The sequence below is a fragment of the Mobula birostris genome, chromosome 8 (assembly GCF_030028105.1).
Source record: "Mobula birostris isolate sMobBir1 chromosome 8, sMobBir1.hap1, whole genome shotgun sequence".
NCBI lineage: Eukaryota > Metazoa > Chordata > Chondrichthyes > Myliobatiformes > Myliobatidae > Mobula > Mobula birostris.
In genome coordinates, this window is record NC_092377.1 from 2,754,469 (window position 1) to 2,771,900 (window position 17,432).

Genomic DNA, 17,432 nt, shown 5'->3' on the forward strand with positions numbered 1-17,432 from the left:
CCTGGTCTACAGAACAGGGTTTCTCAGTGCCAGTTTCATGTTGCGTATTCATTCCCTGGCTCTACCACTCCAACATCCTGAGACAGAGATTCTTCTGACGGACATCACCTCCACGATGGGACCCAGGCAATTCCGAATTCCTGAAGTCGGACATTTTAGATCCAGGACCCTACTCCAAACTTTTAAGAATGGCTTACAAATGTCTTCATTACAACTGGAAAATGTTTCAGAACAGACCGGAGGTGTTGGATCAGGGTTGGAGCGGTCTGGGATGGCGTTGGGAAAAGGAAGAGTTATTGAGTTATGATTGGGAAGGTAGTTTGGCATTGGGTTTGGGATCAAGAATGAGGATTGGGAATGGATAACCAATGGGAGTGTGAATTGGATTGGGAGCAGGAAGGAGGATTGGGTATGGGATGAGGAATGGGCATGTGTATGGGTTTCGTAACAGAAAGCATTTTTGGGAATGGGATTGGTCCGAGGAAGTGGGGTTTGGGAATAGGAGTAGGACCAGGAAGTGTGTTTCAGAATGGGATTGGAACCAGGAAGTGGGGTTTGGGAATGTGATTGCAACCAGGAAGTAGGGTTTGGAAATGGGATTGGGAGCAGGAGTGGGAATGTGGTGTGGGGATGGGAATTTGAATGGAATTGGATGTAAGGGTGGGATTGAGATTAGGAACAGAAAGGAGGTTTTGGTATTGGGAACAAGGTATGATGGGGGACTAGGAACATGACAAACCCATTTCAGCACAACATGTGTGTAGTTAATGTCTGCGGACTGTCACATAGGACAGATCACCCGTGAAACTGGTACTCACTGTAACATGTCTCCTGGTCACTCTCCTGAGGAGAAAAACACAGACACATTAATTCATCAACTGTTACTTTATGAGCTGTCACCTCAGCAGTCATCACCATCGTAATTGTCCCACCAGTGATCGTCACCTTGGCAATCGTCACCTCGGCAATCATCACCTCAGGAGTTATCACCTTGGCAATTGTCACGGGCAATTATCAGAACTATACACCAAAAAGACTGACAAACAACCAATGTGCAAAAGAAGATAAATCATGCAAATGATAAATAAATCGATAATAATATTGAGACTATGAGCTGTATAGGCCTTCAAGTTGTTTGCTCAGTTTCCTTGTTTCATACTTTGGTTGTTTGGCTTATTCGCACAATCGTTTGGTTGTGGAAATGTTTGCTGATCAGTTGCACAATTGTTTAGTTGTTTGGTTAATATGCACAATTTGTCTTCTTTCACACTTTGGTTGTTTGTCAGTCTTTGGTAGGTATCGTTTAAACTCCATTTGATTATATTTCATCATTTTGTAGTAAATGAATCCCAGAGTATATGGTGACACACACACACACTTTGATAATAAATTTACTTTGACTTTTGACGGTTTCTTACAAGAGGTTTGTGGAACTGACTGGCGATTTAAGGGCGAGCAACCTTTGTGTGACATTGAGTACAGGAGCAGGGAGGTACTACTGCAGTTGTACAAGGCCTTGGTGAGACCACACCTGGAGTATTGTGTGCAGTTTTGGTCCCCTAATCTGAGGAAAGACACCCTTGCCATAGAGGGAGTACAAAGAAGGTTCACTAGATTGATTCCTGGGATGGCAGGACTTTCATATGAAGAAAGACTGGATGAACTAGGCTTGTACTCGTTGGAATTTAGAAGATTGAGGGGGGATCTGATTGAAACGTATAAAATCCTAAAGGGATTGGACAGGCTAGATGCAGGAGGATTGTTCCCGATGTTGGGGAAGTCCAGAACAAGGGGCCCGTTTGAGGATAAAGGGGAAGCCTTTTAGGACCGAGATTAGGAAAAACTTCTTCACACAGAGAGTGGTGAATCTGTGGAATTCTCTGCCACAGGAAACAGTTGAGGCCAGTTCATTGGCTATATTTAAGAGGGAGTTAGATATGGCCCTTGTGGCTACGGGGATCAGGGGGTATGGAGGGAAGGCTGGGGCAGGGTTCTGAGTTGGATGATCAGCCACGATCATAATAAATGGCGGTGCAGGCTCGAAGGTTTCGATGTATTCCCGGCGACACACCCCTGAACTGTGAAAGGTTTAGTTGGCACAGTGAGGACAGTCTCAGTGGGTGCAGGGTAAAACCTGCCATCATTCACACATAGATATGCATTTACTTTGAAAGCAGGTGCCATTGAAGAAGAAGGCCTTACATTTTGTGACTGGCTGTCATTCGGAGCCTAGGAGAGAGAGAAGAACGAGAGTGAATTCAAACAGAGGGACAAGACAATAGAACATCGAACAGCACAGCACAGGAAAAGGCTCTTCAGCCCACAATGTTGTGCCAAGCCAAGTAAATTAATAATTCAATGGCCAGCTAAACTAATTCCTTCTCCCTACACAATGTCCATATCCTTCCAATTTCCTCACATCCATGTGCCTTGCTAAACGCCACTTAGAAGTCTCTAATGTATCTCCCTCTACCGCCACCCCAGGCACAGCATTCCAGGCACCCACCAATCTCTGTTAAAAAAAACTGCCTCTCAAATCTTCTTTCAAATTACCCCCCTCACCTAAAATGCAATCCTCTGGTATTAGACATTTCAACTCTGGGAGAAAGATACTGTCTGTCTGCTCTCTCTACCCTTCTTATAACCTTATAAACTTCTTGGCCTGAAGAAGAACAATCTGGTTTTAAGAAGGTGCTCAGGACTATCCCTGGATTTATCTGTTTGACAATCCAGAACAAGATCATTTTAGCTACTTCTGAAGTCAAAGTGAGCCATCACCCAGGGATAATATGTAGAATAGTTAACTTTAAACTTTGCCTTAGGGAGGCTGCAGAGGAGGTTCACTGAGGGATGTTGCCAGCATGTCTCATGAGGAAAGTTTGAGTGAGTATTGGTGAAGGAGGGTGAGAGATGTCATGACAGAGGTGTTCTATGTTCTAGAAGGTCCAGAGTCTTCCCAACACCTTTGCCCATTGTCTTCCATCAGGATTGTTCCACCCACTGCCTCAGAGTCAGATCTCGCAATGAGATTCAGCCATAATGCAATGACAGAGATGGGCCAGAGGGCCTAATTCTGCTCCTATGGTCTTATAGTTGGGGTTTAGTAGACAGTGAAGAAGACTATCAAAGCTTGCAGCAGGATCGGACCAGCTGGTGAAACAGGCTGAGAAATGGCAAGTGTGAGATGTTGTACTTTGAGAAGACAAACCAGGGTAGGACTTACACAATGAACAGTATGCCACTGAGGACCTTGGCAGTAGGACAGCGGGATCAGGAATACAGTTCTACAGGTTGTGTAGTGGTTAGCACAACGCTATTACAGCAGGGCCACTGGATTTCGGAGTTCAGTTCCACTGCTGTCTACAAGGAGTTTGCACAGTCTCCCTGTGACCGAGTGTTCTGGTTTCATCCCACAGTCCGAAACATACCAGTTAGTAGGTTAATTGGTCATTGCAAATTGTCCTGTGATATTAGGCTTGGTTAAATAGGTGGATTACATAGAAACATAGAAAACCTACAGCGCAATACAGGCCCTTCGGCCCACAATGCTGTACTGAACATGAACTTACTTTAGATATTACCTAGGGTTACACATAGCCCTCTATTTTTCTAAGCTGCATGCACCTATCCAGGAGTTTCTTAAAAGACCCTATCGTATCCACCTCCACCACCGTCGCCGGCAGCCCATTCCGCGTACCCACTACTCTCTGCGTAAAAAAGTTACCCCTGACATCTCCTCTCTACCTACTTCCAAGCACCTTAAAACTGTGCTTTCTCATGTTAGCCATTTCACCCCTGGGAAAAAATCCCCGGGTTGCTGGGCACTGTGTTGTGTTCGATCTGAACCTCTGGGTTGCTGGGCAGTGGGGTGTGTTTGATCTGAACCCCTGGGTTGCCGGGCAGTGGGGTGTGTTCGATCTGAACCCCTGGGTTGTTGGAGAGTGGGGTGTGTTTGATCTGAACCTCTGGGTTGCTGGAGAGTGGGGTGTGTTTGATCTGAACCCTTGGGTTGCTGGACAGTGGGGTGTATTTGATCTGAACCTCTGGGTTGCTGGAGAGTGGGGTGTGTTTGATCTGAACCCCTGGGTTGCTGGACAGTGGGGTGTGTTTGATCTGAACCCTTGGGTTGCTGGGCAGTGGGGTGTGTTTGATCTGAACCCCTGGGTTGCTGGAGAGTGGGGTGTGTTTGATCTGAACCCCTGGGTTGCTGGAGAGTGGGGTGTGTTTGATCTGAACCCCTGGGTTGCTGGGCAGTGGGGTGTGTTTGATCTGAACCCCTGGGTTATGGGCAGTGGGGTGTGTTCGATCTGAACCCCTGGGTTGCTGGACAGTGGGGTGTGTTTGATCTGAACCCCTGGGTTGCTGGACAGTGGGGTGTGTTTGATCTGAACCCCTGGGTTGCTGGGCAGTGGGGTGTGTTTGATCTGAACCTCTGGGTTGCTGGAGAGTGGGGTGTGTTTGATCTGAACCTCTGGGTTGCTGGACAGTAGGGTGTGTTTGATCTCCCCTGGGTTGCTGGACAGTGGGGTGCGTTTGATGTGAACCCCTGGGTTGCTGGAGAGTGGGGTGTGTTTGATCTGAACCTCTGGGTTGCCGGGCAGTGGGGTGTGTTCGATCTGAACCCCTGGGTTGCTGGAGAGTAGGGTGTGTTTGATCTGAAGGGCCTATTCCATACTGTATTAAAATAATTTCTTAAAAGTGGTGACACAGGTAGAAGGGGTTGTAAAGAGAATTATTAGCACATTGGTCTTTCTGAATCAATGTATTGAATACAGGAGATGGGATGTTATGTTGAAGTTGCATAAGATGTTGGTGAGTCCGAATTTGGAGTGCTGTGTGCTCTTCTGATCACTGACCTACAGGAAAGATGTAAATGAGATGGAAAGAGTGCAGAGAAAGTTAACAAGGATGTTGCCGGGATTTGAGGACCTGAGGTACAGGGAAAGGTTCAAAAGGTTTGGACTTTATTCCCTGGGTTGTAAGGGAATGAGGGGAGATTTGATAGAGGTATATAAAATCATGAGGGGTATAGTTGGGGTAAATCCAGCCAGGCGTTTTCCACTGAGGTTGAGTGGGACAACAACGAAAGGTCAGAGGTTAAGAGTGAAAAGTACACAGTTTAAGGGGAACTTGAGGGAAAACGTCTTCACTCAGGGGGTCGTGAGAGTGTGGAACGTGCTGCCAGTGGAAGCGGTGGATGTGGAGATCGATTTCAAAATGCAAGAGAAATGTGGATAGGTTAATGGATGGTAGGGACATGGAGGACTATGGTATAGGTAGGGTGATGGGACGAGGCATATTAGTGTTTGGCATGAGCTGAAGGGCTTGTTTCTCTACAACACTATGGAGGGGAGCAGCCAAATGGGAGAGTGGTGTGATTATGTGGGTGCCTTACCAGCAGCTTCTCCTCCTTCTCCAGCCACTTCCTGTCCTCTGCCATTTCCCGTTGCTGCTGTTTGATCCTCTCCTGCAGTTTGGCTTGTTCCAACTCCCACAGTCTCTGCGTATCTTCCTTGTTGTTAATCTCTCCGATGAAATCCGCTTCCTAAAGAAACAGGGAGGTATGGTCAGATTCAGTCTGAAATGCTGGGGGCCAACAATCTCGGTGCTCCTTTGAAAAATTAGAATGAGGAGAAGGACCTTGAATGATGTGTAACGTAGAAGATGGATAAGTGCAAATGTTCATATGATGCAGGTGTCTAAACCAGATGTATAGGTGTGGAAAACAACTTATTACTACTCTGTGGGTAAACACTGACCATGACTCTTTGTGAAAACACTGACCACGTCTCTGTGAGTAAACACTCCCCACGACTCTGCGGGTAAACACTCCCCACGACTCTGCGGGTAAACACTCCCCACGTCTCTGTGGGTAAACACTCCCCACGTCTCTGTGGGTAAACACTCCCCACGTCTCTGTGGGTAAACACTCGCCACGGCTCTGTGGGTAACCTGTCACCATTTCTCTGTGGTCAACTCTTACTTCTACTCTGTTGTTCACCACTCACCACTACCTTGTTTGGATATCTAGTCCCTACCCTGAACTTACTGCGTAATGCTCATCCAACATTATGGGCCCCCATCTCCCTGGACAAGCCCTCTTCTCACTGCTACCATTGTACCGGAGACTGAGGCTCCACACTCAGTATTTCAGTAACAACTTCTTGCCATGTATCATCAGATTTACCTCGCTGGTTTTTCCCTTTCTTTTGTATTGCTTATTTAAATATAATTTTTATTTGTACTTATTGTAATTTATAGATTTTATTGTTATGTCTTGCCATGTCCAGCTGCCGCACCACTACAAATTTTACAATATATTCTGATGACGTTAAAGCTGATTCTAAGTCTGATTCAGAGTCACCTTCAAGGATCCATTACAACCCCTGTAGCACACACAAAATGCTGGATGAACTCTGCAGGCCAGGCAGCGTCTGTGGAAGAGCCCTGCTCCTATCCTGCTGAATGGTCTCAGCTTTACTCTTCTCCATAGATGCTGCCTGGCCTGCTGAGTTCCTCCGGCACTTTGTGTGTCTTGCTTGGATTTCCAGCATCTTCTCTTGTTTTCAATTACAACCCCTCTTCTCAGTATTATTTTATTAGCACCGTTTGTCTTCTTTTGCACTTTGTTTTTTTTTGTCTATTAATGTAAATGGACTTTCTAATCTTTGAATAAACCAATTACAATTGCATATTCCCACTCCCTTCCGTGTGAAAAATGCCCCACTCGGAGTTTAGGTGTGTCCTCTCTCATCTTTAATCTATGTCCTGTGTTTTCTTACTTCCTGACCCTGTGGAAGAAACTCTGACTGTCCAATGTATCCCCTAATAATTTTAATAAGATCACCCCTCAGCTTCATCTGCCCAGGGAATCATGTCCCAACCCGTCAAGCCCCTCCCTACAGCTTCAGCCTGCAGTCCTATTACATCCTTGGGAATCTCTTCTACATCCTCTCCAACCTGATGATAGCCTTTCTGTCGTTGAGCAACCAGACTGTACATGCCAGTCCAAATGTGGCCTTGCCAATGCCTCGTACAGCTGTATCAGAACTGTGTGTGTGTGTGTGTGTGAACTCAGTACCCTATCCAGTGAAGGCACATGTGCCAAACACCTGCTTCACCATCTCTAATTTCAGGGGACGTGGCAGAAGGCTGGTTTGACAATTACTGTTACCATTATTGTCAATTACTTTATTTTTTATACAAATCATTATAATGATTGAATGTAGTTGATTTTTGTTGTATGTTGTACCCTGACTGACACACCCTAGCAAACTCCTCATGCAGGTAAATGTACATGGCAAATAAAATTGACCCTTGATCTTTGATGTGCACCCACACTCACACTCACACGGGTGATACGATAAGTGCAGCGCATAGCAGCTCCGGTGATCGGAGTTCAATTCCAAACGCAGTCCGTAAGGAGTTTATACGTTCTCCCCGCGACTGTGTGGTTTCCTCCGGGTGCTCCCGTTTCCTCTCATACGGGTTAGAGTTGGTCACTCGTGGGCATGCTATGTTGGCACCAAAGTTGCGGTGACACCTGCGGGCTGTCCCAGCACGTATCTGAGACCGTATCCATCATTGATACGAACAACACATTTCACTGTATGTTTCAATGTTCCTGTAACAAATGAAACTAATCATTCTACACACACGTACAAACACGGACAGACACACACACCACTACGACACGTATATATACACACACACACACCACTGCAACACGTATACACACACACACACACACCACTGCAACACAAGTCCAGACACAAGCAGGCTGCTTACCCGCATACTGAGCCTTCTGAACGGCTTTGTGGGGCCGGGACTGGTCTCTGTGGAGTCCCCTGGGGCCTCGTTACTGGGTGAGCAGGGGATGTGAGGTGAGCTGGCACACAGCGACTCAGGAACCTGAGCGAGGCAGACGACACACAGATCAAAGCAGTCAGTGACGAGGCAGGACACACAGAGAAAGCACACAGGAGCATGGGGAGCCAGCACATTGTGGCTCGACAACAGGTGACCACAGCGTCATCTCTCTCCTCCACATTGAAGTCCGGCTGACATCGAATCTGTAAGCAAGGACTGGTAAAGCACAGACCTAACAGACGGATGCAGTTCGACAAAACACGGTGAACTGCCTTCTCCTGTGGAACCTCCCACCCTGCTCCTCCGGCACTTCGAAGTGGCCTTGGAGCAGCCTAGGCCCTCAGCACTAACAAGACAAGAGGCCAACACCGCTGTTGTCTGGGAGGTTTCTCCAAGGTCTGAGGAATGTTTGTGAAGAGATCCATAATCTTACAAACCTGGCAGACAGATCCCATGAAAACCTCAGCTACTGCTGGCCATTCAGCTCATCAGACAGATGCTGGCCTGTCCCTCCCTCCCTCGTCTGAGATGCACATAACAGTAGAACATCAGGACTAGGAGCAGGAGGTGGCCATTTAGCCCATCGAGCTTGCTCCACCATTCAATAAGAACATGGCTAATCTGGCCATGGACTCACTCCAGCTACCCGCCCTTTCCCCAGAACCTTCAATTCCCCTGCAGTGCAGAAATCTCTGCATCTTCATTGAGAAAGCCTCAACTGCTTCCCTGGGCAGTGAATTCTGTAGTTTCACTACTCTCTAGGAAAAACAGTTCCTTCTCAGGGAAATCGTTTTAAGGTGCTTGGAAGCAGGTATTTAGGGGATGTCAGGACTAAGTTTTTCACATGGAGAGTGATGGGTGTGCGGAATGCACTGCCGGCGACAGTGGTAGAGAAGGATGCAATGCGGTCTTTTAAGAGACTCTTAGATAGGTACATGGAGTTTAGAAAAATAGAGGGCTATGCAGTAGGGAAATTCTAGGTAGTTTCTAGAGTGAATAACATGGTCAGCATAACATTGTGGGCCAAAGGGCCTGTAAAGTGCTGTAAATTTCTATGTTCTCAGCTCAATCCTGAATCTATTCCCCCGAACCTTGAGGCTCTGTCCCCCAGTTCTCGTCTCACTCACCAAAGGAAACAATTTTCCTGCCTTGATCTAATCTATCCATATCATAATTTTATATGTTTCTATCAGATTCCCTCTCATTCTTTCGAATTCCAGTGAGTACAGTCCCAGGTGACTCAATCTTTCCTCATAGTCTAACCCCTCACCTCCGGAACCATCTTGGTGAATCTCCTCAGCACCACCATTTCATTTCCTCTATTCCATTTCTCCTTCCTTCACACTGCCCAACAGGCCTGTCTCCTTCCTTTCCAACCCTCCCCTCATACAGATGAGATCAAGACCTCATGGGAAATTAGCAACAGGAGTCAGCCGGTCATTCCGAAACTTCAGAGTAGACACAGGATCTGCTCAACCTCTTCATGGGACATAGACCAGTCCAGCAGAGGAACAGGCCCTTTGGCTTACAGTTGGACAGAACCAACTACATGAGTAATCAAATGGCCAATCCCTTCTGCCTACACAATGTCCACATCCTTCCATTTTCCCCACATCTAGCTGGCTCTATCACCATCACTTTCCAGGCACTCACCGCTCTCTTGTGTGAAAAATATTGCCCCTCACATTTCCTTTAAAAGTACCTCATCTCGCCTTAAATGCATGCCCTCTTGTATAAGACATTTCAACCCTGAGAAATAGATACTCTGTCTATGCTTCTCATAATCTTGTAAACCTCTATCAGAGGTACTATACTTGAACATATACTGTAAGGACATACTCGGTACAGCATTGTGGGCCGAAGGGCCTGTATTGTGCTGCAGGTTTTCTATGTTTCTGTGTATCTATCTTCCGTCAACCTCCGCAGATCCACAGAAAACAATCCACGTTTGTCCAACCTCTCATTACAGCACACACCCTCTAAAACTGATAATATCCCAGTGAACCTCTTCTGCAGCCTCAGCATCCTTCCTATAAAGGGGGAAACAAGACCTGTATGCAACACTGCAGATGCAGCTTAACTAGAGTTTTATAGAACTGCGACTTAACTTCCTGACTTTTGAACTCAGTGTCTTGACTAAATAAAGGCAAGCATGCCATAAGCCTTCCTAACCACCCTAGCAGCCTGTGTAGCCACTTTCAGGTAACTATGAACCTAGACTCCAAGATCACTCTGCTCATCAACACTGTTAAGGGCCTTGCCCTGAACAGTGTGCTGTCTCTTCCTTCACAGGATAATCCCTGGGTCCAGCAACCTCTCCGGTGAATTTATGCCATACTTATTGTTGAGGCCTCATTGACAGCCCCTTGTAGACAAAGAGTGAACAGTTCCTATAGGATCCACCACTGTGTCCCTGGAGAACTTCCCTGCTCAAGTATCGTCCTCCTGAAATGGGTCACTCCAGCAAGTCCTCAAACCTCCAAGAGCTGAGATAATGTGGCATGGAGCTTGATGGTAATATTAACTGCGGGCAAGAGAAATAATTGAGAAGACAATCTCAGTGCCTTAACTCCCCTCCCTCTGATCTCAGAGAGAGCATCACCAGTCCAGATCTCTGGCCCACCATAATCATACTGGTCTGGGCATTGGACAGGGTCCAGAAGAATCATTTCAAGAATGAAAGGGTTAATGAATGGGGAGCATTTGATGTCTCTGGGCCTGTACTCGCTGTGCTTCAGAAGTGGGGATCGCAGTGAAAACTATTGAACAGTGAAAGGCCTAGAAAGAGTAAATGTGGAGAGGATATTTCCTATAGTGGCGGAGTTTGGGACCAAAGGACACGCCTCAGAATAGAAGTGTGTCCCTGGAACAAAGTTGCAGCAGAATTTAATCAGCCGGGGGTGGTAGATCTGTGGAATTAATTGCCATTGAAGGCTGTGGAGGCCAAATGATTAAATATATTTAAAATGGAGGTGGATAGATTCTTGATTAGTCAGGCTGTCAAAGGTTACAAAGAGAAGGCAGGAGAGTGTGTTGAGAGAGGTAATTGATGAAATGGTGGAGCAGACTCAATGGGCCGAATGGCCTACTCCTGCTCCTATGTATTATGGTATCATGGAATGCCGCCTGACCATAACCCTGGCCCCATAACCCTCTTGATCTGGGCCTTCCACTTACAATGAAGGGCTGTCCCGTAAACCCACCGAAACAGGCTTCCCCAGCATTGGCACCTACTTGGAACTGAAGCCCCGGATTCAGAAATGCCATTCTAGGTGGATTCTTTGCAAATCCTCTTGTTCTTGATGGCTGGAACAGAAAATATTGAAACCAATTTAAAAATAGGTGAGTAGGATACCATTCCATCCGTGAAATATGTAATACGATCATCTCTGATCTGTCCCCCAGGTCTCACCTCCTCTTTGTCCTCATTCCCCTCTGCCTGCTTTTTTTTGCAAAAATACCCACCCCTTTTTTACATATATCTAATGGTATGGATTTTGGTAAGGCATTTGACAAGGTTCCCCATGGTAGACTCATTCAGAAAGTCAGGAGGCATGGGATCCAAGGACACTTGAAGTGTGGATAGAGAATCAGTTTGCCCACAGAAAGCAGTGTGTGTTTGTAGATAGAGAATTTTCTGCCTGGAGGTTGGTGACCAGGAATGTTCCACAGGGATCTATTCTAGTTTTCCTGCTCTTTGCGACGCTTATAAATGATTTGGATGAGGAAGTGGCAAAGGACATGGAACTTGGTGCAGTTGTCAATAGTGTAGAAGATTGCCATATATTACAACAGGACAATCACAAGGTGCAGAGCTGTGCTGAGAAGTGGCAGATGGAGTTCAACCCAGAAAACGTGGAATGGTTCACTTTGAAAGCCCAAATTTGAAGGCAGAATACAGGGTTAATGGAAGGATTCTTAACAGTGTGGAGGAACAGGGGAATCTTGGGGACCACGCCTATAGATCCCTCAAAGTTGCCCCACACATTCATAGGGTGGTTAAGGCACGTGGTGTGTTGGCCTTCAATCACTGAGGAACCGAATTCAGCCGCAAAGTAATGTTGCAGCTCTATAAAACCCTGGTTAGACTGCACTTGGAGTATCGTGTTCAGCGTTGGTCACCTCATGATAAGAAGGATGTGGAGGCTTCAGAGAGGGTAGAGAGGAGATTTACTAGGATGCTGCCTGGATCAGAGAGCGTGCACAGGAGATTTGCCAGGATGTTGCCTGGATTAGAGAGGGTGCTGAGGAGATTTACCAGGATGCTGCCTGGATCAGAGAGGGTACAGACGAGATCTACCAGGATACTGCCTGGATTAGGGAACATGTCTCATGAGGAGAGGATGAGAGAATGAGGACTTTTCTCTTCGCAGTGAAGGACGATGAGAGGTGATTTGATAGGGCTGTACAAGATGATAAGAGGCATAGATTGAGTAGACAACAAAAGAATTTTTCCCAGGGCAGAAATGGCTAATACAAGGGGGCATAATTTTAAGGCGATTGGAAGAAAGTATAGAAGTTTTTATCCATTAGAGAGTGGTGGGTGCGTGTAGTGCTTTGCCAGCAGTGGTAGTAGAGGTAGATACATTAGGGGCTTCTAAGAGACTCTTAGATAGGCACGTGGATGTAGGTCCTGGAATAGGTTAGAAGGGCCAAAGAGCCTGTACTGTGCTGTAGCATTCTATACGCTGTGCCTCAGGGGCAGGGATTCCACATCATGCCCACAGCTTACTACCCTAACTCATCTGTCTTTGGGATGTGGGCGGAAACTGGAGCACCCAGAGGAAACCACATGGTCACTGAGAGAACATACAGACACCTTACAGGCCGCAGCGAGAGCCGCTGGCGCTGTAAAGCATGACGTTGGCCGCTAGGTCACTGTACGTGGGTTGTTGGTGCAGCCATGAGGGCCTGTCTCCATGACTGTACCTTGGGCGGGGGCTCGTTGACAGCCAGCGTGCTGTCGGTGATCCGCGTGGTCATCCGCCGCTCAGTCCAGTACTTGCGTTCCTCCCGCTGCACCAACTCCATCTGGCGGACATCACTACAGAATGGCAAGGAGACACGGTGAGGTGAGGTGACGTGACCCTGTCACTCAAGCGTATGCATCACGGCTCGCTCTGCTCATAGTCACGGAATGTCACAGAAACCACGGACTCTGTCTACACTTCTCACTGCCTCAGTAACACAGCCAGCACCACCCACCCTGGGAATTCACCCTTCTCCCCACCCCATAGGGCAAAATATATAAAAGATTGAAAGCACGTCCCACCAGGCTCAAGGACAGCTTCTACCCCACTATGATCAGACTTGAATGGATCCATAGAATGATAAAATGGACTCTTGACCTCACAATTGACCTTGTTGTGTTTTGGCAACTTATTGTCTACCCGCACTGCACTCTCTCTGTAGCTGGTACACTTTATTCTGCTATTCTTTTCTCTTGTTCTAGCTCAGTGCACTGAGGAATGCAAATACTTGCTCTCCGTAGGATCGTCGAGGAAGTCAAGAAGAACAACCTACCAGCCGTGCTTGCTTACATCGATTTTGACTCCATTCACCAAGGTAAAATGCTGAAGATCCTGAAAGCTTACGGAGTGCCAGACCGTCTACTGAGAGCAATAGAGTCCAGCTATACCAAAACCATGCCGAAAGTTGTATCACCAGAGGGAGAAACAGCAATGTTCGAGCTCCTAGCTGGTGTGCTGCAAGGAGAAACTCTGTCACCCTACATCTTTATAATCGTCCTTGATTACGCTCTGATTCAAGCTACCAAAGATCATGACAAGCTTGGTTTTACCATAAAACCAGGGCGAACCAAAAGGGTCAGACCAGTTACACTCATAGATCTCGATTTTGCAGATGACATAGTCCTGCTGTCTGACCAGATGGAGGAAGCACAGCAGCTACTGACAAAAGTGGAAATTGAATGCAATAAAGTTAGACTTCAGCTAAACGCTAAGAAGACAGCATCAAAAAAGGTAGTAGGGATAGTCCGGGTAATTATAGACCAGTGAGCCTTACGTCTGTGGTGGGAAAGCTGTTGGAAAAGATTCTTAGAGGTAGGATCTATGGGCATTTAGAGAATCATGGTCTGATCAGGAACAGTCAGCATGGCTTTGTGAAGGGCAGATTGTGTCTAACAAGCCTGATAGAGTTCTTTAAGGAGGTGACCAGGCATATAGATGAGGATAGTGCAGTGGATGTGGTCTATATGGATTTTAGTAAGGCATTTGACGAGGTTCCACACAGTAGGCTTATTCAGAAAGTCAGAAGGCATGGGATCCAGGGAAGTATGGCCAAGTGGATTCAGAATTGGCTTGCTTGCAGAAGGTAGAGGGTTGTGGTGGAGGGAGTGCATTCATATTGGAGGGTTGTGACTAGTGGTGTCCCACAAGGATCTGTCCCTGTGGAGAGCATCCAACAGGAGGTATAGAGAGAGAGAGAGAGATGGTCAATTTGCCCAGTCTGGGACGTTTTGTCAGACTGGATTTTCCTCAGAGTGCAATCGTTATTTGGGCATCGGATACACAAGAGGTGGGACCAGCTTATCTCTCGGCTGGTCCTGTGCTGATTCCACCGGGAACAACCCCGAGGACCTTCAGTTTAACCCTTCCCTGACCCAGCCGTTCCTTTTCACCCACTCTCAGATACCCTTACCTCAAGGAGCAGACGATCTCGGTGAACTTGGGTCTTTCCCGTGGTTCGTAGGCCCAGCAGCGGGCCATCAGGGTGTACAGGGTTGGGGGGCACAACTCTGGCTTCGGCAGACGGTCACCTCTCTCCAATACGCCGATGACATCCCGGTTTTCCAACCAGAAGAAGGGTTGCTTCCCGAAGCTGAGGATCTCCCACATACACACCCCTGCAGACAAACAGGGAGGGAGTGGAGCGTTACCATGGGGACAGGAGACACCCCGCAGTAGTCAGACCAGCTACCCAGTGTGCTCAACACAGCTCATTGTCGCAGCCCCACTGGGGGCGGGGGCAGACCTTTCTTTGCACATCCCTTCCCTCACCCACCTCCTCCACCACCAGAGACGGGGCAGCAGGTGAAAGAGAACATCACCCGTCCGAGGGTAAAGTGTCTTCACACAGAGAGTGGATGATATCTAGAACGGAGGAGGTGGCAGAATCAGGCACAGTCACAACCATAATACTAGACTATTCAGCCCATCAAGTCTGCTCCACCATTTCATCATGGCTGATTTACTATCCCTCTCAACCCCATTCTCCTGTCTTCTCCCTGTAACCTGTGACGCCCTAACTAATCAAGAACCTATGAGCCTCCGCTTTTAATCTACTCAATGACTTGGCCTCCACAGCTGTCTGTGGCAACAAATTCCACAGATTCATCACCCTCTGGCTAAAGAAATTTCCCCTCTATTCTGAATCTGTGCTCTCTGGTCCTCGAATCCCCCACTATAGGAAACACCTCCTCCACATCCACTCTATCCAGGCCTTTCATTATTCGATAGGTTTCAATGAGATCCCTCTCATTCTTTTAGGCCCAGAGCCATCAAACACCTGAAACGTCGACTGTACCTTTTCCATAGATGCTGCCTGGTCGGCTGAGTTCCTCCGGCATTTTGAGTGTGTTGCTCAGATTTCCAGCATCTCGCAGAATTTCTCATGCTCTGCATACATTAACCCTTTCAGTTCCAGAACCTCCTCTGGACCCTCGCCAATATCAGCATTTCTATCTTACATAAGGGGCCCAAAACTGCTCACTATCAGAGATAGTTAGACAGAAACACATTCATAGAAACATAGAAAATAGGTGCAGGAGTAGGCCATTCAGCCCTTCGAGCCTGCACTGCCATTCAGTATGATCATGGCTGATCATCCAACTCAGAACCCTGTACCTGCCTTCTCTCCAAACCCCCTGATCCCTTTAGCCACAAGGGCCATATCTAACTCCCTCTTAAATATAGCGAATGAACTGGACTCAACTGTTTCCTGTGGTAAAGAATTCCACATATTCACCACTCTCTGTGTGAAGAAGTTTTTCCTAATCTCGGTCCCAAAAGGCTTCCCCTTTATCCTTAAACTATGACCCCTCGTTCTGGACTTCCCCAACATCGGGAACAATCTTCCTGCATCTAGCCTGTCCAATCCCTTTAGAATTTTATATGTTTCAATAAGAGCCCCCCTCAATCTTCTAAATTCCAGCAAGTATAAGCCTAGTCGATCCAGTCTTTCATCATATGAAAGTCCTGCCATCCCAGGAATCAATCTGGTGAACCTCCTTTGTACTCCATGTATGGCAAGAATGTCTTTCCTCAGATTAGGGGACCAAAACTGTACACAATACTCCAGGTGTGGTGTCACCAAGGCCTTTACAACTGCAGTAGTACCTCCCTGCTCCTGTACTTGAATCCTCTTGCTATAAATGCCAGCATACCATTCGCCTTTTTCACCGCCTGCTGTACCTGCATGCCCACTTTCAATGACTGGTGTATAATGACACCCAGGTCTCGTTGCACCTCCCCTTTTCCTAATCGGCCACCATTCAGATAATAATCTGATTTCCTGTTTTTGCCACCAAAGTGGATAACTTCACATTTATCCACATTAAATTTCATCTGCCATGAATTTGCCCACTCACCTAACCTATCCAAGTCACCCTGCATCCTCTTAGCATCCTCCTCACTGCCGCCCAGCTTCGTGTCATCCGCAAACTTGGAGATGCTGCATTTAATTCCCTCATCTAAGTCATTAATATATATTGTAAACAACTGGGGTCCCAGCACTGAGCCTTGTGGTACCCCACTAGTCACTGCCTGCCATTTTGAAAAGGTACCATTTATTCCCACTCTTTGCTTCCTGTCTGCCAACCAATTCTCTATCCACATCAATACCCTACTCCCAATACCATGTACTTTAAGTTTGCACACTAATCTCCTGTGTGGGACCTTGTCAAAAGCCTTTTGAAAATCCAAATATACCACATCCACTGGTTCTCCCCTATCCACTCTACTAGTTACATCCTCAAAAAATTCTATGAGATTCGTCAGACATGATTTTCCTTTCACAAATCCATGCTGACTTTGTCCAATGATTTCACCACTTTCCAAATGTGCTGTTATCACATCTTTGATAACTGACTCTAGCATTTTCCCCACCACCGACGTTAGGCTAACCGGTCTATAATTCCCCGGTTTCTCTCTCCCTCCTTTTTTAAAAAGTGGGGTTACATTAGCCACCCTCCAATCCTCAGGAACTAGTCCAGAATCTAGAGAGTTTTGAAAAATTATCACTAATGCATCCACTATTTCTTGGGCTACTTCCTTAAGCACTCTGGGATGCAGACCATCTGGCCCTGGGGATTTATCTGCTTTTAATCCCTTCAATTTACCTAACACTACTTCCCTACTAACATGTATTTCCCTCAGTTCCTCCATCTCACTGGACCCTCGGTCCCCTACTATTTCCGGAAGATTATTTATGTCCTCCTTAGTGAAGACAGAACCAAAGTAGTTATTCAGAAGGACAGGGTTCTAATGCGGGAATTGGGTCAGTTGTAGATGGGGGATGAGACTGGCAGGGACTGATTGGCCGAA

The 17,432-nt window shown here is 46.9% G+C and overlaps 1 protein-coding gene across 5 annotated transcripts in view; it reads right to left on the reverse strand.

The window, feature by feature from the left end:
* LOC140201103 (protein-tyrosine kinase 2-beta-like) overlaps window positions 1-17,432 on the reverse strand; it is a 233,870-nt gene that overhangs the window by 12,822 nt on the left and 203,616 nt on the right. For 4 of the 5 annotated variants that reach the window (XM_072264704.1, XM_072264701.1, XM_072264703.1 and 1 more), the window contains exons 21-27: window positions 14,530-14,734; window positions 12,799-12,913; window positions 11,104-11,175; window positions 7,789-7,911; window positions 5,396-5,545; window positions 2,203-2,229; window positions 819-843 (exon numbers count right to left, since the gene is read on the reverse strand). In XM_072264704.1, the coding sequence (XP_072120805.1) occupies window positions 819-843; window positions 2,203-2,229; window positions 5,396-5,545; window positions 7,789-7,911; window positions 11,104-11,175; window positions 12,799-12,913; window positions 14,530-14,734 (717 nt within the window). The remainder of the gene's footprint in view (window positions 1-818; window positions 844-2,202; window positions 2,230-5,395; window positions 5,546-7,788; window positions 7,912-11,103; window positions 11,176-12,798; window positions 12,914-14,529; window positions 14,735-17,432) is intronic. The other variant, XM_072264705.1, reaches the window with a different exon arrangement.